The sequence below is a fragment of the Myxocyprinus asiaticus genome, chromosome 4 (genome assembly GCF_019703515.2).
Source record: "Myxocyprinus asiaticus isolate MX2 ecotype Aquarium Trade chromosome 4, UBuf_Myxa_2, whole genome shotgun sequence".
Lineage (NCBI taxonomy): Eukaryota > Metazoa > Chordata > Actinopteri > Cypriniformes > Catostomidae > Myxocyprinus > Myxocyprinus asiaticus.
In genome coordinates this window covers 26,698,434-26,725,005 of record NC_059347.1, presented here as the reverse complement: position 1 = coordinate 26,725,005, position 26,572 = coordinate 26,698,434, and the positions used below count along the sequence as shown (strand labels likewise).

The window sequence follows — 26,572 nt, the reverse complement described above, 5'->3', positions numbered from 1 at the left end:
CTATGGATACAATGGAACTTGCCTTCTGTGTAAATTCTTTTATAATGCCCTCTGATTGTAGAAAAAGGCTTTGTTTGTCTTCAGATGATTGTATTTTAATCATCAAGATCCTGATAAAAAGAAAAACCATAAAAGAAAATAAATTTTCTTTCAGTTGGACCAGTGCGACCAACTCAAGCGACCATTTGTAGAATTTAACACTGGTGCTACCACTCTTAAATGTTAGTCTGGAGCCATGTAAATAAATAGATAAATAAAAAAAATTATTTTCTGTGGCATTGCAAGAATTAATTTGCAAGAACAAATCTAAAAATAAGAAAAGATGCAAATTTGTTGCTTTATTCATTACCCAATTAGAACTCTTGCCTCTTGTGATCTCATTATACACCGTACCTACGTGACTTGCATTTTTTGCATAGCCAAATTTCAAACATTACGAGTAAATATGCAACTAATGTGGACAGAAAACATGGAAGTTCTTGAAAAGGAAAACTATCAACGATGGTTATGTGGGACACTGGGATAGAGGTGTGCCATGGGATTTGTTTAATTGTAAAAAGTGTGTCATGCAGAAAATAGGTTGGGAAACACTGGTCTAATCAATGCAGCTCTTTCAACGCAGTTGCTTTCAACAATGCTCATTTATCAAATTTTTTTATCAGCATCGACATTGATCTAAATAAATAATCTAGAGATGAGGAACACACAAACGAGAGTTACTTATCAGCATATCGTACTTGATTCGCAGCATTACGTGAAATGCACTGCAGAAAAACAAAAAACAAAGGACAATCCTTCTTTTAAGCACACATTATAAGTGGAGTTTGTATCAGTGCCTGAGTCTTCATTAAGTAATTATTTTTACATTATGTTTGTGATGTAATAGTTTGATCGGTTCTTTTTGCCAATTTAAGCAGATTTCTAGATCTATGTTAAATATGTAAAGCTATTTTTAATATCAGCTCCTGTTTTTTTTACCTCTATGTTGGTGTGCATTCCGCACACTGTAGGAAAAAAGATAGACCTGCTGTGTTCTTAGAACAGTTATGCATTTTACTGAAGTCAGTAGATATGTAGACATGCTTTTTTATACATGAAAATGTATGGACGTTATTGAAAAGCTCACAAACTGTAGGGAAATTATAGATTTGCTTTGTTCTTATAATGCATAAAACCTCTACTAAAGTCTCTTTATAGGTCTTTTAATCGTTGATTCAGACATCACCAAGTGGCATCACCAGAAATGGCCACTGAACGAATCATTAAATGGATCTGAAAAAAGTTTGGTGAATGTAGTCAAAATACTCAAGCCACTTTAATAAATTTAAATCCCACAACGCACAAGCACAGAGTAAAAAATTTAATTGTGCACATGCATAATTGGCATTATTATATTTGATTCAATTATTAATTCAAGGACCAGCTTGTGCTCAGTCTTTTATTGTCATGTGTGAACCAGAAGCAAGTGCGCCACAAGATGCCCTTTATTTCTGCAGCTAAGTTTGCAAAACTTTGCACATAATTTGCAATACTTGAATCTTTAAAATACTACAAGAATATAATACTTATATATTAATATAATACTTACAGCATATCATACTTGTATATTAATATATACTGTAATATATAAATACTGCACTGTTAGTGTTGGGTCTGTGCAAGCCACCTACTGACTGCTGTGTCCCCCCACTTTTAAAATGACTGCTACGCCCCTGCCTCCACCTCTCCATCTCCTTCCTCAATCTTTTAAGAGTTCCTGCAATATATAGTTTCCTACAAATATTAAGTAGTCCCTTGGGGGGTTAATTAGAGCTCGAGTCGAGTCTCATCCTCGAGCACCTCTTTTGCGGACAGCAAGCCAATTATTTTTAGCCTTTAAACTGAAAGATTATATGGGCAGGCGATCTCCTGAAACTATAGTGGTTTTGAGTTTTTCAATGACCGATATCTAGAGATCAGGGTGACTTACAGATTACAAATAACACTGTATACATAAAACAATTCAATGATAGCAACTGAGACCAAATAACTAAAATTAACACCTTTTTATGTATTTATTTGTATTTTTTTATACAATATCTATTCAAAATTCACAGAAAATAAAATTAAAACAGAAATCGTATATTATCTATTGACAAGGCTGTCAGTAGATTTTGGAATTGACACTAGAGGAAGCTAACACTTCTGTTAATTGGCCAAGCCAATGCTGATAATCTCAAAATGGCCAAATATCGGGTACCTGTACATCAGTCTTTCACTAATAATCACTAATAAATAATCTTTCTTCCATGTCAGTGAATTTTTTAATTAATGGGACTCATGCATGAAACACCAGCAGACCAAAAAAAAAAAACCTTTCTTGCATAAATTGTTGCATTGAACTGAATGCAGCAATTTGGCAAAAATGAATTTAAAAATGATTTGCACAGAAATTTGTCTTGCTTGTGTGTCATAAATGAGGCCAAATATTTTTAGTTTTAAACATTACAGATGCCTTTTACAATGTTTTAGTGCCACGGGAAAAATAAATCAAATCTAAGATTTTGAGAATAAGGTAATAATATTTTGAGAATAAAGTTAAAATTGCGAGATTAAAGTCATCATATTTTGAGAATAAAGTCAAAATTAAGTCGTAGCATTACGAGACTAAAGTCAGAATATTTTGAAAATAAAGTCAAAATTACGAGATTAAAGTCATAAAATTTTGAGAATAAAGCCAAAATAAGTGAAACAGAGCCAGGGCCGTAGCACGCAATTCTGGGACCCCTGAATGTATATTGCTCTGGGCCACTTTCATATGAAAATATACAGTTTAAAATTTGTTGTGGGGCCCCCTGGACCTGTGGGCCCCTAGAATCGTTACCACCTTTCACCCCATTAGCTACGTCTCTGAACAGAGCGTCATTATCACAACAGTATAGCGCTGAGCCAGCAGCTTCATCAATGCAAGAAATGGATGTGGTTGATTTAGTTAAATCATACTTTAGTTTAGGATTTAGCAACAAAGAAATCCTTTGTCATCTTTTGGCATATCAGCTTGAAGTTATTATTAGTATTCTGACACTGCAGTGGTTATGTAGGGATTGAATTTATTCAGGAGTAAGAACCAGAAAGACGTTCGCGCAGTCCCGATTGGCATGGGCAGGGTTGGGAGGGTTACTTTTGAAATGTATTCCACTACAGATTACAGAATACATGCTGTAAAATGTAATTTGTAATGTATATCCATTAGATTACTCAAGGTCAGTAACGTATTCTAAATATTTTGGATTACTTCTTCAGCACTGGTAGATTTTTTCAATTGTTTTGACTATAAAAACTCTGCCAGTACAGTAAGACAAAATACACATGTTAAAAATACATTCTCTGAAAAACCTAAATATCTTATGCATTGTTGTTTCTAAAACAAGATCAATCAATTTGATCTTGTTTTGAGGATTTTTAGATATTTTTACAGGAAAACAATACAAAAATGATTATCAAGAATATGATTTTTGCCCTGATATCAAAAGTCTTACTAGAAAAAAAGAAATTATGATCCAACGTGAATTTTCTTGATAAAAAAATATAATCGTGCCTGGTAACGTGCATGTAAAATGGCTAGAAATAGCATTTTAGCTTAGCGTAAAGCTGACAATTTACACAAGGTTTATTTCTATTTCTTCTGCTCCAAACTTACTTCAAACTTACTTCTCTGTCTGCTCGTATGAATGTAACACATCATAAGAAAGTGTTCCCTATCTGTCACTCACTCAACGTTGTGTCGATGTAGTGACACTAGGGGTCACTCTTGGGAGCCCGAGACACCTCTGGTCTTTGATAAACGGCCAATGAAAATTGGCGAGTGGTATTTGCATGCCACTCCCCCCAACATACGGGTATAAAAGGAGTTGGTATGCAACCACTCATTCAGATTTTCTCTTCGGAGCCGAACGGTCATGCTCACTGAGCTGAATTCCCACGACTGTTCATTCACCTCTGCTGGATCTAACTGCGCATTTCAGCGGCTTCTCCCTCCTCTGCACTGGTGCACTGCAGAGAAAGCCCCTGGGCGCTTCGGCAGAAATTAAAGAGTATATTTCTCTAAAAGAGTATATTTCTCTAAAAGAGCGGCACACATGGAACGTCTTTTTAAAGATGCCTTTCCTTTGTGTGTTATTCCTGGTTGCGCTCGTTATCTCTCGCCTTCTGACGGTCACGATCACTGTCTTTCGTATCTGGGCACTGCTCACGCGGAGACAGCATTCGTGGATGGGTCATGTACTCATTGCGAGAACATGTCCATGGCAACGATGCGGTCGCGGCTTACCTTCATAAGAAAGCAAGCCACCCCAGAGGCTCCCCGCCTCGGTCCTTCTACCCACGGGTATGAGGCCAGCGCGACTAGCACTGGGGGCGATTTGGGGACCTCAATGGGACCACCTCTGCCGGGTATCCCCCCTCGGACCTCCCATTCCCCAGCATGCTCGTCTGCCCTGATCGGGCTTCTGGATGAGTCCACCGGCTCGTGTCATGGCGAGTTCAACCTCTTATTCGGAGCCCACGAAAGTGATGAGCTCTCAAGCGCAGCATCGGAGAGCGGGCTCGTCCAGTCAGATGCGGAAGCCTCAGCTGGGCTCCTCCCTTCGGGTGTGGTCGCCCAGTCACAGGCTGACGCGGAGATGGCGATATGCTTTCCCAGGCAGCCGCGAGCATCGGGCTAGAGTGGAACCCTTGTTCCTTGTTCCCTGGGTCACGTATCCGGTGTGCATGGCCGTCATCATGACCACCGTCCAATTTTTTACCTTTGCAGGATTGGCGCTCCAACGGCAGTCTCCCCGCCCCTGCACGCCCAGCTGTGGCACACATCTGCCCCCGATATGACAGTCTCCACGGGTTGCGAGGACAGGCCTCTTCCTCCCCTGTCACAGGCTGTTCCTGGGTGGTCACAAGGAGCCAGGTAAGTGCTTCGATGTCCCTAGACTCAGCACGGCCCCACCTGCCGGTACGTCCGACGAGGTTGTCCCTTTGGTCCCTTTGGTCCCCCTCGCGCGGAACTTGGATGCGTGGCTTGCGCTTTCCAATCCATCGCGATGGCTGGTCCGGACCATTCGACTCGGCTACGTGATTCAGTTTGCCAGGTGCCCGCCCAGGTTCAGCGGTATCCACTTCACCTTGGTGAAGGATGAAAATGCTGCTACCTTGCACGCAGATATCGCCACCCTCCTACGGAAGGGTGCGATAGAACCTGTCCCTCCGGCTGAGATGAAGAAGGGGTTTAACAGCCCCTACTTCATCGTACCGAAAAAAGGTGGTGGGTTGCGGCCAATCTTGGACCTGCGAGTACTGAACCGGGCTTTGCACAGACTGGTTGGTTCGCGGTGGTAGACCTGAAGGACGCGTACTTTCACGTCTCAATTCTACCTCGACACAGACCCATCCTCCGGTTTGCATTCGAGGGTCAGGCATATCAGTACAAGGTCCTCCCTTTTGGCCTGTCCTTGTCTCCTCGTGTCTTCACGAAGGTCACAGAGGCAGCTCTTGCCCTGTTAAGGGAGGTGGGCATTCGCATTCTCAACTATCTCGATGATTGGCTAATCCTAGCTCACTCTCGGGACATGTTGTGTGCACACAGGGACTTGGTGTTCTCACAACTCAGCCGATTAGGGCTTCGGGTCAACTGGGAAAAGAGCAAGCTCCTCCCAGTTCAGAGCATCTCTTTTCTCGGTTTGGAGTTGGACTCAGTCTCATTGATGACGCGCCTCAGGAACGAGCACGCACAGTCGGTGCTGACCTGTTTGAAGGTGTTCAAACAGAAAACAGCAGTTCCGCTGTAATTTTTTCAGAGGCTCCTGGGGCATATGGCATCCTCAGCGGTGGCCACCCCGCTCGGGTTGATGCATATGAGGCCGCTTCAGCACCAGCTTCAGACTCAAGTCCCGAGATGGGCATGGCGCCGCAGGACACATCGCGTGGTCATCACGCCGGTCTGTCACTGCCTCTTCAGCCCTTGGACCGACCTCACGTTTCTAAAGGCAGGTGTTCCCCTAGAGCAGGTCTCCAGGCGCGTCGTGGTCACAACAGCTGGCAATTCTGCTTGCCCTGCGGAGGTTCCGGCTGTTGATCTAGGGCAAGCACGTGTTAGTTCGGACAGACAACATGGCAACGATAGCATATGTCAACCACCAAGGTAGTCTGTGCTCTCGTTGTATGTCACAACTCACCTGCCATCTCCTCCTCTGGAGTCAGCAGCACCTCAAGTCGCTGTGAGCCACTCACATCCCGGGCGACCTCAACACTGCAGCGGATGTGCTGCCACGGCAGGTTACCCTCAGGGGAGAGTGGAGACTCCACCCTCAGGTGGTCCAGCTGATCTGGAGTCGATTCGGACCGGCACAGGTAGACCTGTTCGCCTCCCAAGAATCCTCCCACTGCCCGCTCTGGTACGCCCTGACTGAGGCACCTCTCTGCATAGACGTGCTGGCACACAGCTGGCCCCCTGACCTGCGCAAATATGCGTTTCCCCCAGTGAGCCTACTTGTACAGACTCTGTGCAAGGTCAGGGAGGATGAGGAGCAGGTCTTCCTGGTAGCACTCTACTGGCCCACTCAGACGTGGTTCTCGGACCTCACGCTCCTCGCGACAGCCCCCCCCTGGCGAATTCCCCTGAGGAAGGACCTTCTTTCTCAGGGACGGGGCACCATCTAGCACCCACAACCATACCTCTGTAATCTCCATGTCTAGCCCCTGGATGGGACGTGGTGGTAGACATGATCACTCAGTCTAGGCCCCCTCTACAAGGTGCATGTATGCCTTTAAGTGGCATCTGTTTGCTAAGTGGTGTTCTTCCCGACGGGAAGACCCCCAGAGATGTGCAGTCAGATCGGTGCTTTCTTTCCTGCAGGAGAGGTTGGAAGGGTGGCTGTCCCCTTCCACCTTGAAGGTGTAAGTTGCTGCTATAGCAGCACACCACAACACAGTGGACGGTAAGTCCTTAGGGAAGCACGACCTGATCATGAGGTTCCTGAGAGGCGCCAAGAGGCTGAACCCCTCCAGACCACGCCTCGTTTCCTAATGTGAACTCTCTGTAATTCTTCAGGGTCTACAGAGATCCCCTTTGAGCCTTTGCAGTCAGCTGAGCTTAAGGCACTCTCCTTGAAGACTGCCCTCCTGACTGCGCTCACTTCCATCAAGAGAGCAGGAGACCTGCAAGCGGACCTTGTCTCGGCTCCTCAGCATAAAACCTGAATGAGTGGTTGCATACCAGCTCCTTTTATACCCGTATGTCCGGGGGAGTGGCATGCAAATACCACCTTTTATCAAAGACCAGAGGTGTCTCGGGCTCCCAAGAGTGACCCCTAGTGTCACTACATCGACACAACGTCTCATTCCCTCCATCAGATAACGGAGGTTACGCAAGTAACCATGATGTTTCACCGCTGTTCAAATGCACTTTGATCGCATTATTTATATGTATAAATGTTTTCCATCTGAAAGGACTAAACATTAAATGAAACAAATGACAATAAAATGCAAAGTAATCTCTTCAGTAATCAAAATACTTTTTGAATGTAACTGTATTCTAATTACCAATGATTAAAATTGTAACTGTATTGGAATACAGTTACTTATATTTTGTATTTTAAATACGTAATCCCGTTACATGTATTCTGTTACTCCCCAACCCTGGGCGTGGGTGATACTTGGGCTGGGTTTTCCGAAGCTCTAAGTTGAAAATTAGTAGCACTCAAATTGTACTTCAAATCTCTACAGTGTGCTTCCCAAAAGCATCTTTATCTAAGTAGCACATAAAAACACTTGTAAATTAACAATAGCTATAAACCACTCTTAAATCCATTAAGTGCAACTACACGTATTTTTCTCGCATCTTTCACAGTTTATCAGATACAAAGGGACATTTAATAAATTATATTAACATATTTTGATCATTGGAAAGCCATTTCACAGTATTAAAAATGTTGAAAAAATAGACAGTCTCCGCAGTCTGTGCATGCGACGTGATAGGTCTAAATTAGGTCTAAAGATAGATCTAAATTTACATGACACATAATGCAGTTTAATGCAGATTTGATTAGAAGACATATTAGTGAGTAATGTGATCCTGCAGTTTAAAACTTAAATAATAGGCCAACATAAATAATTAAAACATGGTTAACAAATGAGATTAGAGTGAGAGTGTACAATAAGTGATTTACTCTCTCTCTTTTCCTCCTTCTCTTCTTCAGTCCTAGTCTGTTTATATGGCAGTCACAAATTGCATGCTGCATAATGGCAATAAGGCAACAAGTGGACAGTGCCTAGAACTGTATCTGCATCTGGTTAAGTTATCTGTTAATATTTAGATAGGACTATAGTTCAGTGGCCTACTGATATACATCATTTTAATCCTGTTCTTTGTGCATCTCAGGTCCCAGCCAAAGAAACAAAACTTTAGGCTACTGTGGCAAGGAGGAGGGCGGGGCCGGGCCGTGATGACGCACGCCTGGCCCATAATCAGGCTAATCAAGCCGACGAGAGGGATAAAGGCCACCGGAGGTGGCAGTTCTAGAGAAAGAGAGCTACAGGCAGCTGCCCTGTATGTGTTTATGTTTGTGTGCTTTTGTTTAATTAAATATTACTTTGATGCTTCGTCTGGTTCTCGCCTCCTCCTTTCCCTTTTACCCTGTTACATTGGTGCCGAAACCCGGGAGCAATGTAACGGGGTAACAGGGATAGGAGGAGGCGAGATGGACAAAATATGTCCATGAAAATAACGTGGAAATACTGACAAACATGGAAGTTGTCTGTAACCTTGTCGAGGTGCTGAAATATATTAACTATTACAGGATTTAATTACAGAAATAATGATGGCTTTAGTAAGATGAGGTTTCAAATTAATTTCTCAACTTCATTTTAGAGATTAATGAAAGTGACGCAAAAATGCATGTAACATGAATGTGCACGATGTGCATAATAAGGGGCTCTCACGTAGCCTAAAGTTTTGTTTCTTAGGCTGGGACCTGAACAGATGCACAAAGAACAGGGTTAAAATGATGGACATCAGTAGGCTGAACTATAGACACAAAGACACGTGCTTGAAGAAACACACTTATGTAATCGGATATCGCAATATTATTATTATTTTTTTAAATATCATGAATATATTTCTTGCATATTGCCCAGCCCTACTGTGCACTTGTAGCCTTATTGCCATTATGCAGCATTCAATTTGTGACTGCCATGTAAAAAGACTAGGACTATTTGAATCATCCATTGAAGGGAGGAAGAAGATGAGAAGCAAAAGAGAGAATGAATCACTCATTGCACACTCTCACTCTAATCTCCTTTGTTAATCATACTGTATTTTAATTATTTATTTTGGCCAATTTAAGTTTGAAACTGCAGGGTCACATTACTCACATATGTCTTCGAAGCAAATCTGTTCAATAAAAACACATCTTTCTGTTGCCATTACAATTATGCTTATCAAAGAAGGCCAATTAAACATTATACTGTATTATGTGTCATGTAAAGTAGACCTAATTTAGACCTATCACGTTGCATGCATAGACTGCGGAAACTGCCTATTGATTTTAATGTAATTTTTTCACCACTTTTTTATCCTCTGAAAGGATATCCACTTTTTTATCCCCCGTGTACAATGGCTTTCCAATGATCAAAATATATTAATATAATTTATTAAATGTCCCTTTGTATTTGATAAACTGTGAAAGATGCGAGAACAATACATGTAGTTGCACTTAATGGATTTAAGAGCGGTTCATATCTCTAGTTAATTTACGAACATTTTATGTGCTACTTAAATAATGATGCTTTTGGGAAACGTGCTGTAGTAAGTACAATTTAAGTGTTACTAACGTTCAACTTAGAGCTTCAGGAAACCCAGCCCAAGCTTCACCCATGGCAAGTGAGACTGCGCAAACGCCTGTCTTGTTCTTTCTCCTGAATAAATTAAATTTGCTATAAACACTGCAGTGTCCTGATACCAATGATAACTTTGTGCTGATTTGCCAAAAGATGACAAATTTATTTTGTTGCTAAATCCTAAACTAAAGTATGATTTAACTAAATCATCCACATCCATTTCTTGCACCGGTGAATTTTGGATTTATTCTCAAAATATTCAGACTTTAATCTCATAATTTATTCTTGTAATTTTTACTTTATTCTCAAAATATTCCAACTTTAATCTCATAATGCTATGATTTTATTCTCGTAATTTTGACTTTATTCTCAAAATATTATGACTTTAATCTTGTAATTTTGACTTTATTCTCAAAATATTATAACTTTTATTTTTACTTGGCCCTAATCCTCTTCCATAGCCTTTAAAATATTAATGCCCAAATGCTTTATTATTGAAATAGCAAGTGTCATTCTAAGTAGTGTAATCTTTTGACAGTTCATCACTATATGCCTTGAGCCGTGGGACAAGGTGATATTACCATTGCATTACCTGTCAACTGCTATGGCAACCAAGGTGAAAACAGAGGCTGAGACTGATATACCCTGGACCATACCGCTCATTTTGCACACCATGCTTCCAAATGGCCAGCCTGTGGAGAAGACACAGATCACACACTAAGAATAATCTTGGATAAACAATACAGACAGATGGGATCATGTACACATTAATGAAATGACATTAATGGCGCTTGAGAAAATGATTGTGAAAGGGTGTCACATTATGTATGCACTGTTGAACTTTCATAGCATTTACAAACGACACCCAAAATGATGAATCACTGCATGCATCATACACACTTCACACATTCGGTGAGCCAGTTGGTGTAATACTTTTGGTTCATGTTCAGTGAATTTAATTTTGTAGGCTGACAATATGCCACCTTATACTATGACAATACAGTTTATTTTGAATTGGGCATTTCTGCATTTCTCTTTGTTTTTCACCATAAAGATAAAGATATCACTAGAGCACTGTATGAAATAATGAACTTGTGAACTAAGAGTATTTGAAACCATAAACGGAGTGTCTATTTGCAGCTTGGTGTAAATAGCATCTCCACACAGGGCAGCTGTTTGCACCCTAATAGCCTGGTGGAACCATAGAAATATACAACAAACTAAGTAATATAGCGACCGTGGTTCAAATACACATTTTCTCCCACTCTTTTTCCCATCCGATTTCCTGTTTCCACTCTTAATATTTCCTTTATTACTACTTAAAATAATAGATACAAATTAATATAAATGTTGATTTCATCACAGTAATTTGGTCATGAGTGCAGAGAAGGGTTTGATCCGGAGGTGGGGTCTGACGACCGCACTTGTTCCTGTGTGAAACCACTGAATGAATGAATGAATGAATGTTACATTTATATAGCACTACACACTAGACACTACACTCAAAGCGCTAACTGCTGTAAAACCAAGGTTATTTTTTCTAATGTAAGGTTAAGTTAATTTTCATCTCACATGATTTTATATGAATTTTTTAACTTTCTAATTTCAATAGCTCCTTGGTTATGTGACCTACTGACCTAAAACAAGGGTCAGAACACGCATTGACTACCCTTCTATATTGCACCCCTTTAGTCTGTCCATTTTCATCTCACATGATTTTACATGAAATTTATAAACATTCTAATTTCAATAGCTTCTTGGTCATGTGACCAACTGATGTCAACCAAGATTCAAAATGTCCATTGACTACCCTTATATATTTCACATGCTTTAGATGATCAATTTTTATCTCATGTAATTTTACATGAAATTTATAAACATTCTAATTTCAATAGCTCCTTGGTCATGTGACCTACTGATGTCAACCAAGGTTCAAAAAGTCTACTGACTACCCTTCTATATCTCACACCCTTTAGTTTGTCCATTTTCATCTCACGTGAGTTTACATGAATTTTATAAACTTTCTCATTTCAGTAGCTCCTTAGTTATGTGACCTACTGACCTCAAACGAGGGTCAGAACACGCATTGACTACCCTTCTATATTGCACCCCTTTAGTTTGTCCATTTTCATCTCACATGATTTTACATGAAATTTATAAACATTCTAATTTCAATAGCTTCTTGGTCATGTGACCAACTGATGTCAACCAAGATTCAAAATGTCCATTGACTACCCTTATATATTTCACATGCTTTAGATGATCAATTTTTATCTCATGTAATTTTACATGAAATTTATAAACATTCTAATTTCAATAGCTCCTTGGTCATGTGACCTACTGATGTCAACCAAGGTTCAAAAAGTCCACTGACTACCCTTCTATATCTCACACCCTTTAGTTTGTCCATTTTCATCTCACATGATTTTACATGAAATTTATAAACATTCTAATTTCAATAGCTCCTTGGTCATGTGACCTACTGATGTCAACCAAGGTTCAAAAAGTCCACTGACTACCCTTCTATATCTCACACCCTTTAGTTTGTCCATTTTCATCTCACGTGATTTTACATAAAATTTATAAACATTCTAATTTCAATAGCTCCTTGGTCATGTGACCTACTGACATCAATCAAGGTTCCAACTGTCCACTGACTACGCTTATATATTGCACACCCTTTAGTGTTACCATTATTTGTTTTTTATGTAGTTGTGTGGGACAACCATATGTTCAGATCATACCTATGATTTTAGAGTTCAACAAAGCCAAAACTGCTCTCTGATAAAGAACATGGAAGTGGCCCAAAGACTGACAGTGGACATTCTGACCCTTGTTTGAGGTTAGTAGGTCACATGACCAAGGAGCCATTGAAATTCTAAATAAAAAAAATTCATGTGAAATCAAGTGAGATGAAAATGGAAAAGCTAAAGGGTGTGCAATACAGAGGAGCTGTCAGTGGATATTCTGACAGCAGTTTTAGGGTTGTAGTTCACTTGACCAGAGAGTTGTTGAAATTCAAATCAAAGACCAACATCGAAATGTCATGTAAAATAGTGTTAGATGAAATTGGACAAACTAAAGGGTGTGCAATATAGAAGGGTAGTCAATGAACATTCTGACCCTTGTTTGAGGTCAGTAGGTCACATGACCAAGGAGCTATTAAAATTCTAAATAAATAAAAAATCATGTAAAATTGTGTGAGATAAAAATGGACAAACTAAAGGGTGTGCAATATAGAAGGGTAGTCAGTGGACATTTTGAACCTTAGTTGACATCAGTAGGTCACATGACCAAGGAGATATTGAAATTAGAAATTTTAAAATATTCATAAAAAATCATGTGAGACTAATTAAAGCATGTGCAATACAGAAGGGTAGTCAATGAACATTGTGACCATTGTTTGAGGTCAGTAGGTCACATGACCAATGAGCTATTGAATTTAGAATGTTACAAAAATTCATATAAAATCATGTGAGATGAAAATGGACAAACTAAGGGGTGTACAATATAGAAGTGTAGCCAATGAACAATCTGACCCTCGTTTGAGGTCAGTAGGTCACATGACCAAGGAGGTATTGAAATTAGAAAGTTTAAAATATTCATAACAAATAATGTGAGATAAAAATTGACAAATTAAAGTATGTGCAATATAGATCATTGTGATCATTGTTTGAAGTCAGTGGGTCACATGTCCAAGGAGCTATAGAAATTAGAGTTTTTTTTAATTTTTTATATGTAAAATCATGTGAGATGAAAATGGACAAACTAAAGTGTGTACAATATAGAAGGGTAGTCAGTGGATATTGTGACCATTGTTTGAGGTCAATAGGTCACATGACCAAGGAACTATTGAAATTAAAATGTTAAAACAATTATGTAAAATCATATGAGATGAAAAAGGACAAACTAAAGTGTGTGCAATATAGAAGGGTAGTCAGTGGATATTCTGACCCTTGTTTGAGGGTTGTAGATCACATGACAAAGGAGCTATTGAAATTTGAATATAATTTTATTTTATGAAAAATCATATGAGATGAAAATGGACAAACTAAAAGGTGTACAGTATAGAAGGGTAGTCAGTGGACATTTTGGACCTTGGTTGACATCAGTAGGTCACATGACCAAGGAGGTATTGAAATTAGAAAGTTTAAAACATTCATAAAAAATCATGTGAAATACAAATGGACATACTAAAGCATATGCAATATAGAATGGTAGTTAGTGGACATTGTGACCATTGTTTGAGGTCAGTAGGTCACATGACCAAAGAGCTATTGAAATTCTAAATTAAAAAATGTTTTTATGTAAAATCATGTGAGATGAAAATGGACAAGCTAAAGAGGATGCAATATAGGGTAGACAATGGACATTTTGAACCTTGGTTGACATCAGTAGGTCACATTACCAAGGAGCTATTGAAATTAGAATGTTAAAAAAAAAAAAAATAATTATTTGAGAAGAAAATGGAAAACCTAAAGGGTGTGAAAAATAGAAGGGTAGTCAATGAACATTCTGACCCTTGTTTGAGGTCAGTAAGTCACATGACCAAGGAGCTATTGAAATTCGAATGTAAAAAAGTTTGTACTTTGTTTATGTTCCCTAACTAATTCAACTAGGAATACAGAATGTTGCTCACATTTTCACCTGTTTATTAGCTTTGGAAAGCGAATTAATGTCCGAATCGTGAAAATAAGACCTATGCAATGTTGTGTGCAATTTTTCCAACATCGTGACACTTATTTGGAGTCTGTGTCTCAACTGGTTTGAAAGCTATTGAGGTTTGACAGCACGAATATCTGTCAAATATCCAACCTGAAACTGCCTTCACCTCGGTACTCAAGTAAGAGTAAATAAGTTTGTTGAAAAACCACTCAAGTAATTACTTTACAAATTACTTTTATTAAAAATATATAATAATTTTTTTACCATTCAAGTTTTAGAACACAAAGACATTTTTGTTTTAGAAATAAATGTATGCTGCTGTTCACCAAGGATGCATTCAATTCATTAAAAAATACTGCCAAAAAACATGAGTAATTTTGCCAACTATTATTAATGTTAAAAATGTTTTATATTTGTATTTATTTTTAAAATTGCATTGTTACCCATGATGGCAAAGCCTATTTTCAGCATGCATTACTCCAGTCTACTCAGAATATAGCCTACTGTCACCTAAACCTAAAGGAATCAATATAATGTGCTAAATTGGCATGCAGTGACAGGTGATTTTGCACGCTTGCATTTCTTACAAGTCGCTCTGGTGTTAAAAATGGCCAAAAAGACATTTATTTTTCCTGAATTTCATGAGTCTATTGTTCTTTAAGAAGATGATTTATGAAGGCTATTCCATGCACTACTGTTTTGAATAAAAAAAAACACTTGCATTGCTGCAAGTAAAGGATTCTTGGATAAACAGAAGGTTTGAAGAATACAGCATTTATTTAAACAGAAATAGTCATTTATAACATTATAATTGTCTTTCCTGTAATTCTTGATCAATTTCAGCATCCTTGGTGAACAGAACCATCAATTTCTTTTAAAAACAGAAATGCCTTTGTGTTCTAAAACGTTAAACGCTGGTGTTTAGCAGCCTATATATGTAAATATGATATTGGATTTAAAAGTATTTTTGATAAATTCAGTGTCTCTTAAAACTCTTTGGATAACTTTTATGGACACTGTTAATATGGTTTCTTTCTCTTTAAGAAAAAAGCATCATCTAACATGCATAGTTTTGTGGAGTTTTACTTTTAAGAGCTGTAAAAGCTGCAGTATTTATTACCATGGTGGGCAGACCCTACTGTCAAATTTTTTTTTATTTTTTTTTTTTTATTTTTTTTTTTTTTTTGACAGTTAAGATATTTAAAGTATTTATCATATGCAGATTTCAGTTTTGCATCTATTTAGGACTGCTAAAGAAAATGGGTTAGATTATTTAACATTATTCAATGTAAATGTATTAGATTATCAAAAACAAGTTTTTTTATGTAGTAAATGCATTTACTTAGTTTGACACTAAAACTGTTTTTCTGTTGTGATTTCAAGAGAGGGACTAGATGGATTAAGATTGAATGCATTATATTTTTTAAAGAAAATACATACAGACTATGAAAAGAAGCACATTTTGGCAAATTCAGAAATTGATTTTAACTCCAAAAAACATGACTTTGATAAAGAACCTGAAAGGTTTGTGGCATATGATATCGTATTTTTTTAAAGGTATTTAAAAACTTTATTTGAGACTGATTGCTGTAAGTAGACAAGATACGCACATTTGTCAGACTGCACTGTTTTAACATGTTTAATACCATTAGTCAGTCAGTCGGTCCCATCATATTTCATAATCTTACTCTGGAAATGAACCGTTCAGTCAGATATGCAGAAGATTACAGTTCTTGTCTAGTTGACAGGGCTTGTGAAGTGTGATAAGTTTGAGTACCTGCGGTAGTTTTTGAGAGCTGTCGGTAGCCTATGCAAGAATAATTCATGGTACTGCAAAAAAAGCATTGCGCATAATTGTCGGTCTGGTGTTCCAGCTGAGCACCGGCCCACTTCAAAAACTGGTTACCACAGTAAAAACACGATACATTTTAGTAACGGTGATGATGCATAGTTTGAAAAGCCTTGTATTTCATGTTGATGCATGGTACAGCGTTGTCTCCTCTTTAATTCTTCAGGGCTGTTTAAAATGTCGAGGTTGTCTAGCCATTTCAGATGTTTGACAGTGACTTCCTCCATAACGCTTTAGCCACATGAGTGAAGCCTGGAGGACTCAAGCAAGAGATTTGCAATAACCTATCTCTGGAGCACACTGCTGTGTCCTGCTACTTCCATTGTACCAGGCAGAAGCATGTTTCAGGAAACATATTTAGTGCTTATAACTTGCTGAACATTCAGGGATGTTGTCTTTTTTTTTTTTTTTTTTAACTTGTGGAAAATAAATAGCCTATAGTGAAGTTGAATCCTTCATTTTTAATTAACTCAAGTAAATGTACTATGATTCGTTTATACTAATGAAGTAGAAAAATGTACTAAAGTACTATAATTAGAGTAGTTGTAATTCGTTACTTTCCACCTCTGTCTAAAAAGCAATCCACACACATACTGTATATGTGGGCCAGAGCAACAGGATGCCATCCAATTCACCTTGGGAATATACCATGTAGGTCAGATTCTATCACAGTTACCATTTGGTGGGATCTCACCTACAGTATTTTGTGTGTGGCTGGAGGAGGTGAACTGGCTTAGGGGACAGCTTAACAATTTCTCTGTGTATTTTACTGTGGGGGTGGGAACTATGTTCAGAACAGAATTTCTGAATTCTGAATGAACAGAATTCATTTGTGTTATGTCTTAGTGATTCTTAGGAACTAGCGAAACAAGAGACACGCTTGTGCTCCTCCAGGCCTTGGATGACTAATATGAAACTGAGCTTGTATACTGACCTTCTGTAATGAGTGCTTTCTCACAGATTTACTAAAAACAAGATGCTGATTTTTACCCTTGAACTTCAAAAACAAGTGTTTTCTTAAAAGATTTCTTAAAAAGTATTCTGCATAACAATGGTGTTAATTAAATTACAGTAATGCAAACACACTTTTTTGGCTGGTTGTTAAGTGCAGTGCTTGCTACATATTTTATTTTTCTTCTGAATAAATCAACATTTATTAATAATACAGCATGTTGGACAGTCAGGAATTAATTAATTACACCCCACAAATACTAATTCATTTTTTAAATGTTCATGAAAGCCTTGTGATACTGATTTAAAATAGGAAGGCACTACGTTTGCTGCCTTACGTCGCATCGATCTAGATGTTACAAAATATGTTTTTAAGATAAAATATTTTAAAATATTTATCATAAAAACAACCTAAGTTTAATCTAATGATCAAAGAGAGGTACAATGTAAATAACCACCTTATGCAAATGATACAGATAAATCTGTAATTATTTCCTAAAGTTGCAATACAGCACGGAGAAGCTAATAATATTTTATATTTAAAATACTATTCAATACACTGCTTTTAATAATTTTATTTTCGTACACTGTCATTCATTCTGATTAATGGAGTATTATTAATTATTTTTATTTTTTTTCATTATGCAAATTGTACAAAAGGTTTGGAAAATTTCTGAACTTGACTGAATGATAGTTGATGTCAATTTTTAGCACAGCAGCAAAACACAACCCACAATGTATCCATGTGATAAGACTTTTCAAGAAGAAATGTTCTTGACAATATTTAGAAAGACGAAGACGCCATCAATGTTTAGACACCAGACTGCTTCTTGAGTTTTTCAATATATCAATCAGAGCTTTTAAATCATTTGTCTCATCAGAGCAGATATTTTAAAGAAAACAATGCTGAACTTTTATTGATTTGCTTATCCTCACAGATGACAAGACTGATTATAATTAGTTTTTCACCTCAATAGAGCATGTTGCTAATGGGTTGCATGAAGACAGGGAAGACAGCTCTAAAGTAAAGTGAAGTAGATTTCTACATACAGTTCTTTGCAATTGTGCCATTTTTACACAGCATAGACTGGTTTATTCTAGACTCAGACCTGACACTGATGGCAGCCATACATTTACACTATGCCCAACTGAGTGCAACCATTGTTCTTTCTTGTTACAGGTCATTAAAACCGAACAGTTCTCATTGTGAAACCGTTCTTTCGTGCCATTCCATGCTGATCGGTTTGCTAGCATAATCTGCATCCATGACAAAAAAGACGTGTAGGATAAATAATGTGCAATAATGTACTATAGCCTACTAGTTAAACCATCACTGTAAAATCATAAAGATTCACGAAACATACACAATTTTTTATTAAATTGTATTAACCCCACCATAGCGAACTTTGCCAGCTACCTAGAAACAAATGGTTAGCTTGGCATTGGAAAAATGACAATCATGAATCGCCACATACTAAAGCCATTCCACCAGCACGGTTAGCTCCATGCCAAGAAATCCGGGCCGAGAATGTTTGTAATCGTGCAGTTTCGAACTGTGCTCAAGTGGAAATGCTACTGGAACCGTTCTGAAATGGGCTCAGAACCATTCAGCCTGATGGTGAAAAAGCAGCTTTTGTCTCTATGGAAACACATGTTCTATAACACTCAAGAAGTGAATCTTAGAAAGCCTACGCTTTCTTAGAAACCCATTTGCTTCTCTACCAGTTTCTGGTTCAGTCAGTAACATAAAAAATAAATACATAAAAAAATACATAAAAATGTACTTCCTTGAATTTGTATGAATAAGTATATCAGTTATGATATATGGCCATTTATATGTAACAAATAAATAGCTTTCATCTTCCATAACTGAGTAATTTAGAACAATTTAAAAGAGAGTTTACCAAGGTTTCTAACTGTTGTTATTTGATTTCTGTTTTCCAACCATGACTGAACAAGTACAGACAGTTTATCATAAATTGCTGGGCCTATAATGATATATTCAATAAACATGTATAAGAAAGATGTATAGATGTTTATAGTTCTTCAAAGTGACACTCTATGTCAGTGTGTGACATAATAAGACTGTTACTTAGATGGTTGACAAATAGGATTCCAGACTAAAAAACCCACAGTAAATAAAACTATTTGTGTGGTAATGAAACAATGTATAGAAACCCAGAAGAAGTGATTTTTGTATTATGATACCATTCCTCTAATATCTCTGCTAAAAAAAATATTTTTGTTTATTAAAATATGATATATTTGGGGGTCACATCTTAATAGATATCAGCCTTTTCGTAACATTATTATATTATCTGGAGTCTATAAACACAGTATATCACAAATACAATTATACTGACAGTTAATCACAGGAGGGGAGTATACAGTAGGTTATCAGTTATAAAGTGGTGTTATTCAAGAGGTTCTATTTACCTAATAACCTTATAATTACTTGTCAAAGTTACTTTTACACTTTTTATTACCCTTACCTTTTGTTGTTTTTATTCCTACAGGAAATACCTTTTCATTTGACCATTTTATAATTTGATATAAGTCTTAGTCAAATAGATAAACAAAAATCAACTTATTTTAGCTGACAAAAGTTTCTCATTTTAGAAATAATCATTGAAATAGCTTCTTAATGATACATCTGTCAAAATATTCCACTTTAGCGTTGCATCCACAAACATTTCTGGACCACTGTGTACCACTTTCATACCAGAAAACTGAGTCATATGCAGGAAACAAAAATATCTTGCATTACTCGCAGCATTCTCATCATCAAGCTGCCATCTCATTTTGTTTTAGATTTCCACTCAAACTTCTCACTATGCCAGTTTTTTCTTTAGGCTGTTTCATCATAGCTCATATACATGTAAAATAAAGCAATACCATGCTTTGTTTGGAATAAACAAACTATATGAAGGCCACACTTTTATATCTCTCATTTATCTCAAAAGCATGTGTATTGTTTCTGTCCTGTGGATATCATTAAATATGAGTCAAGTAAAATATAAGACCATTAGGACATATAGAGCCTATCATATAACTGATGTCACACAAAAACATTTTATTTGATTTCTTTCTAGTCTAGCAGCTCTCCCTAAAGGGACAGTTCACCCCAAAATTTAAATTTTGTCATAATTTACTCATCATAATGTTGTTCATACAGCCTAATTCACCATTTACTTTCACTGAATGAAAAAAGATGCAATGAAAGTGAATGACGACTAAGACTGTCAGTCATGAACATTCTGCCTACAGTCTCCTTTTGTGTTCCACAGAAGAAAGAAAGTCATATGGGTTTGGAATGAAATGAGAATGACTAAATAATGACAGAATTTTCATTTCTGGGCAACTAACCCTTTAAGTAACTTTTTACGTTAACTCTGGACTGGCTTTTAACACAGTATGTTTCATTCTATTCAGGTCCAGAAACCTTTTTTTTTTTTTTTTAAGATCTGAAAATCTGATAAAGCAACCTCTACTGACACCAGAATATTTACTCAATGAATTATGAAGCCTTTAGGCTACTAGATAAGATGTATTTTCTGGTCACAATAGCCCTAAAGAGATCCCAAAATGTTACAGTTCAAGCATGCAAGAAATTTGCATACAAACTGTGAAGAAGAAAAAAAACAAAAAAACTGCGTGCATATTCAAACTGTGATTAAGACACAGATAATGCCAAGAATTATACATACAGTCCCTGGCATTGCACTGACCTGTAATAATGTTGTCAAGAAGAGTTGTTGGCATGCAAAAAATTCCAACAAGAAGGTCACTGATGGCAAGGTTCAGAATGAAAAGGTTGGTGACGGTGCGCATGTTTTTGCTCCGCAAGACTATGAAGCACACCACTCCATTTCCAACCATGCAGACCAAGAATATGAGCAGATATGACATGATGAAGATTGCTGCTACTGATGGCTGATGCAGATAATATCCAACATAGGTGATGTTGTGAGGTAAGAAGAATTCACTGGAGCCGTTGGGAAAAGTCCAGTTATTATCATCCACAAAGGTAATGTTTGCGTCCAGTGTTTCATTCATTTTAGATCTGAGGAGAAGAGAATAGAGTTGAGAGATGGGCTTTAATCTCAGTGTTCTCTTTTATCACCCCCCTCAATCAATATCATCCCCTTTTCTTTCCCTTTTTTCTTCCAATCTCTCAGACACAAATCAAATATCTACTTTTATGTACTTATCTCTCTGACTTTCAGTTGTGTAATTAATTGTGCATATTTTTAACGATTGATTAATGACACATTACAGCTAACTATTAGCCCTCTTATCATAAAGTGCAATCACTCAAAATGATAAGAATGCAAACACATCAACTAAATCTATGTTTTGGATGAGGTTGAATGTAGTTTGTATCATAATATTGGCTACTGAGTTCATTTGTGATGCAAACAGTTAACTGATCGTAGTTATGAGATAAAGCCTGGATCTTGACTGGCACTCACAGAACACATCATGTACTCTTAGTTTGATATGGTGTGTGCGACTGAAGTTAAGTTTCCTTTTCCATTAATAAGGAAATCATCATTAATCTCTCATATTCATTACTTTAATACAAGGGCAGGTGAACATACATTTATAGGGGAAGATGGGGAAGAAACATTTGCTAATTTGCCATAAGAAAAGACACAATATTTCCCTAAAGTACAGCTTTGTGGCAGATTACTGAAGATCCATGTTACTATCACTGTCCACTCACACATTCCGTAATGTAAAATTGCGCTAAATGTCCATTTGATGCTCATTTCCATTCAAGTCAAAAGGTACAACAGCTTCCAACACTAACCATGTCATTAACACTATTAAATAAATAAACGAATAAAAAACAAACGGAGTGGCCCTTGCAACCCCTTATACAATATCATACTTTATTCTTACCTTTAGTGTACCCAGTTTCCTTACTGTACTACCTGTTCCCAGGTAAAAACGAACGCGCACACCTCCTTGTTCTCTGGTATCTCCACAGAGAGACATAAGGAGTATTTAAAAAGCCTAGTAATCACCAAACTCTTATTGACAAATAAATTAAAGCAAGTTTCGACGTCTTACATGCCATTTAAGTTTCAACAAGTTTTTCAAGCGATCGGAAGCTGTCCAGTCCCAGTTCCACTCTCTTCAGCTGACACTGTCAGTGAAATGCGCTGGCATGAGAGAGAGAGTGTGTGAGAGAGAACTGGCGACTGGCGGAGTGATGATGCGCTTTTAAGCGTCACAACGCGCACGAGGATGGACACAGCATTGAATTATCATCTGGGCAGCTTTTACGCCCACTGTGATAGTTCCAGCTCCGGGCGACAGCATATTGAAAAACATCACCATCGAAAACAGTTAGTCTACGCACAACCAGACGTGTTTTATTTATTTATTACATTTTGCAAAGTGACATTTTGAGACTGATTTGTACTTTATGTATTCAAGCATAGTTGTTCTGCTCAATGGATTTTAATTTCATCTAAAATTATGATACCGCTCATTTAGGGTCTCATAATAATGTTATAGACATTTTGGAGCCCGTTTGCCTAGGGCTCACATACTGGTAAGCCTATTTTAATTGTAGATTCAGCAATAGGGGGCACCCTTCACTAGCATTTGTGAGGAGGGCTTTTTCGTTCCCATTCCTAAACGTTTATTGTTCCTTTATTGCATTGGAGGAAATATATACAACATTTATATAGTTAACTATACCAATATTTGAAATAAAAAAGTGGTGAATGTATGAGACTGGGAATTAGGCCTACATATAAAAAAGTATGAGACATTACTAGGCTATTTACCTTATATTTGCATGTAGCTGTTTTAAATTATTCCCTTAACTTGCATGCACTGTAGACATACTACTAATTTATTTGATGTTTTAAAATTAACTCCTGGGAAAACTGTTTTGCTAATAAGGTGTCTGTTAGCCTATTAGATAACTTTAATTTTCATACAGTGTTTTATGTCAGTCTGTGTGTATTCAGCCTTTAGTCTATCAACGTTTTATTCAAGGCATCAGGTAAAAATCCAATATTTGTTTAATCAAGATTCTGTTCTGTTTAACATTAGGCTTATAACTGTGTATGTTCAGTATCGTTCTAAAAATAGCACTGCTTTATTGTGGGCAACTAGGAGGTGGTGGTTTTAGATGGGTTGTAACAGTGCTGTTAGTCAGTGGGATGGTGAGTCACAGTCACCGTTCTGCTCGCCCCTCTAATAAAAAAGGAATTTGTGATCTTGTGGATTACAAGTTTTAGTCAGTGCTTGAAGTGGGGCGGTACGCAGCGGTACTTGCACTTCTATAATTTACTCTACGATTTACCACCACTTCTCAGAGTCTCTCGGTACGATGCAATGTCTTTATTTAATGTAAGTCATTGATTTGATGCAGCCCGCCAATCACTTTTATCTGACCTTCCAAATGATTTTGATAAAATCACAGTAAGCATTTGAATGCTCTCTGAGCAAAACTCAGCGGTAAGTTTAACAACTCAACACATGCAACAGCATCGGCGCTCATCAAGCTATCCGTGGTCCAGTTTCGGAGGAGCGTGCATGTTTAAGCTTGTCTGGACATAGAGACCAGATATGGTTGTAACATGGGGAGAGTTGTAACACCACCAGTTCCACCAATCAGGGATAAGATAGGAGTCACATGACCATTTCAGTGTTTTTCCACTTCCTCTCTGATCCCACGCAGTGGTGCTCAAGGCTGGAAACAGGCGCATGCTGATTTTATTAAACGGATTTTGAGGTAAGAAAGTAAATTTTTTTTTTGACCAAGACTATATTTTGTTTACAACAAATACTATTACAGATAAAATCATACGATTATATTAGATTAAATTGTAGTTTCTCTGGCAAATTGTGATACATTTCCCCTACTAATTTTAAACCACTGTGCTAATACAGTTAGCTAAACAATGGTTGACAGGGGTGGGGTGGGATGTAACACACCTTTACAAAGTGTTACAACCATCCCCATACTTTCAACTAAGAACATTTTCTTGATTTTAATAATTTTACAGAATACCTAGGCAGTGGAAAAGAAAGACAGAGAGAAGTGTGCCTGCCAATGTTTTAAAAAAAGCATCTGATGAGGTCATAAAAAAGGGCAAGTCACTCAGATCTGTTGTGACTCTAATTAAGAATATATACACATAGACACACACATACATTGACATTGTTTTTTTATTAGACCTTTACACAGGTACATTGTAGTAGAGGGTTCATTAAGCATACACACCATTAAGAAAGTTTGTTCTAATAGACTAATTTACACACACACACACACACACACACACACACACACACACACACACACACACATTCCTGAGTCAAACAAAAAGTGTATTTGAGTTATGGTCTGTCACAGAGAGAGAGAGAGAGAGAGAGAGACATTGTTCTGAAATGTTATTTTATTTCATTAAACCTGTTTTGAAACATTGCATGGTGTGGCCTCTGTTTTTGCTTCTTTTGTCTAATTGTTACAACTTACACACACTGGTTTCCATGTTTTATGGGGACTTTCCATAGACATAATTTATACTGTACAAACTATAGATTCTATCCCCTAACCTTAACCTTAACCCTACCCCTAAACCTAACCCTCACAGAAAACATTCTGCATTTTTACATTTTTAAAAAAACATTGTTTAGTAGGATTTATAAGCTGTTTCCTTCATGGGGACCGACAAAATGTCCCCACAACGTCAACATTTTGGTGTTTCACTATCCTTACGGGGACATTTGGTCCCCACAAAGTGATAAATACCTGCATACCACAGCATGTGTTACAACCTACCCCGGTAGTGGGGTAGGTTGAAACAAAAGAACACCATGTATTTGACATCAACTCATGAGGTCTGTGATGTTCTTACAAAGGTTTGAATTGGTGACATTTCTAGTAAACAAATGTAAGTACTTTGTATAAAATTTTGAGAACTCTACCTCAAAAATTCAGTGAGCTAAGCAAAACGTCATGGTTACTGGTGTAACCTCCATTCCCTGATGGAGGGAACGAGACGTTGTGTCCGCATATGTCAACCGCCTTGGCGGTTGACATATGCTACCATTGTCGTGTTGTCTGTCTGAACTAACACGTGCTTGCCCTGGATCAACAGCCGAAACCTCTGCAGGGCGAGTAGAATTGCCAACAACTCGAGGCAGTTGATGTGCCAATGCAGTCGCAGACCCGTCCAGAGGCCGGCGGCTGCGTGCCTGTTGCAAACAGCGCCCCAGCCCGTTTTGGAGGCATCTGTCATGACCACGACGCGCCTGGAGACCAGTTCTGCCCGTAGAAACGAGAGGTCGGTCCAAGGGCTGAAAAGATGGTGACAGACCAGCGTGATGACCACGCGATGTGTCCTGTGGTGCCATGCCCATCTCGGGACTCGAGTCTGGAGCCAGTGCTGAAGCAGCCTCATATGCATCAACCCGAGCGGGGTGGCCACTGCCGAGGATGCCATATGCCCCAGGTGCCTCTGAAAAAGTTACAGTGGAATCGCCGTTTTCTGTTTGAACGCCTTCAAACAGGCCAGCACCGACTGGGCACACTCGTTCGTAAGGCGTGCCGTCAAGGAGACTGAGTCCAACTCCAAACCAAGAAAAGATATGCTCTGAACCAGGAGGAGCTTGCTCTTTTCCTAGTTGACCCGAAGCCCTAGTCGGCTGAGGTGTGAGAGCATCAGGTCCCTGTGTGCGCACAACATGTCTCGAGAATGAGCTAGGATTAGCCAGTCGTCAAGATAGTAGAGAACGTGAATGCGCACCTCCCTTAACAGGACAAGGGCAGCCTCTGCGACCTTCGTAAAGACACGAGAAGACAGGGACAGACCAAAAGGGAGGACTTGTACTGATACGCCTGACTCTCGGACGCAAACCGCAGCAAGGGTCTGTGTCGAGGAAGGATCGAGACGTGGAAGTACGCATCCTCCAGGTCTACCGCCGCGAACTGTGTAAAGCCTAGTTCAGAACTCACAGGTCCAAGATTGGCGATGAGTAGATGGGGTGCGGGATCTTGAGCTGCACCAGGGCAGGATATGCCGGCTAGCATCGATCTACTGCTCTACCATCGAAAACTACTGGGCAAAGTCCTCGACGGTGTCGCCGAATAGGCCTGCCTGGGAAATGGGGGCAGCAAGGAATCGTGTCTTGTCGGCTTATATACCATGACTTGCACAATCCGTCAGCTTTATAAAAGACATCCTTTGTGTGAGCATGTAGATATTTTGCGGTCAT

The 26,572-nt window shown here is 38.3% G+C and overlaps 1 protein-coding gene across 1 annotated transcript in view; it reads right to left on the bottom strand.

Moving 5' to 3' along the window:
• LOC127434583 (neuropeptide FF receptor 2-like) overlaps positions 1-21,391 on the bottom strand; it is a 31,471-nt gene extending 10,080 nt beyond the window's left edge. The window contains exons 1-2 of the mRNA XM_051687416.1: positions 21,058-21,391; positions 10,457-10,556 (exon numbers count right to left, since the gene is read on the bottom strand). Of these exons, the coding sequence (XP_051543376.1) occupies positions 10,457-10,556; positions 21,058-21,385 (428 nt within the window). The 5' untranslated portion in view covers positions 21,386-21,391. The remainder of the gene's footprint in view (positions 1-10,456; positions 10,557-21,057) is intronic.
• Between the last annotated feature and the right edge of the window lie 5,181 nt (positions 21,392-26,572).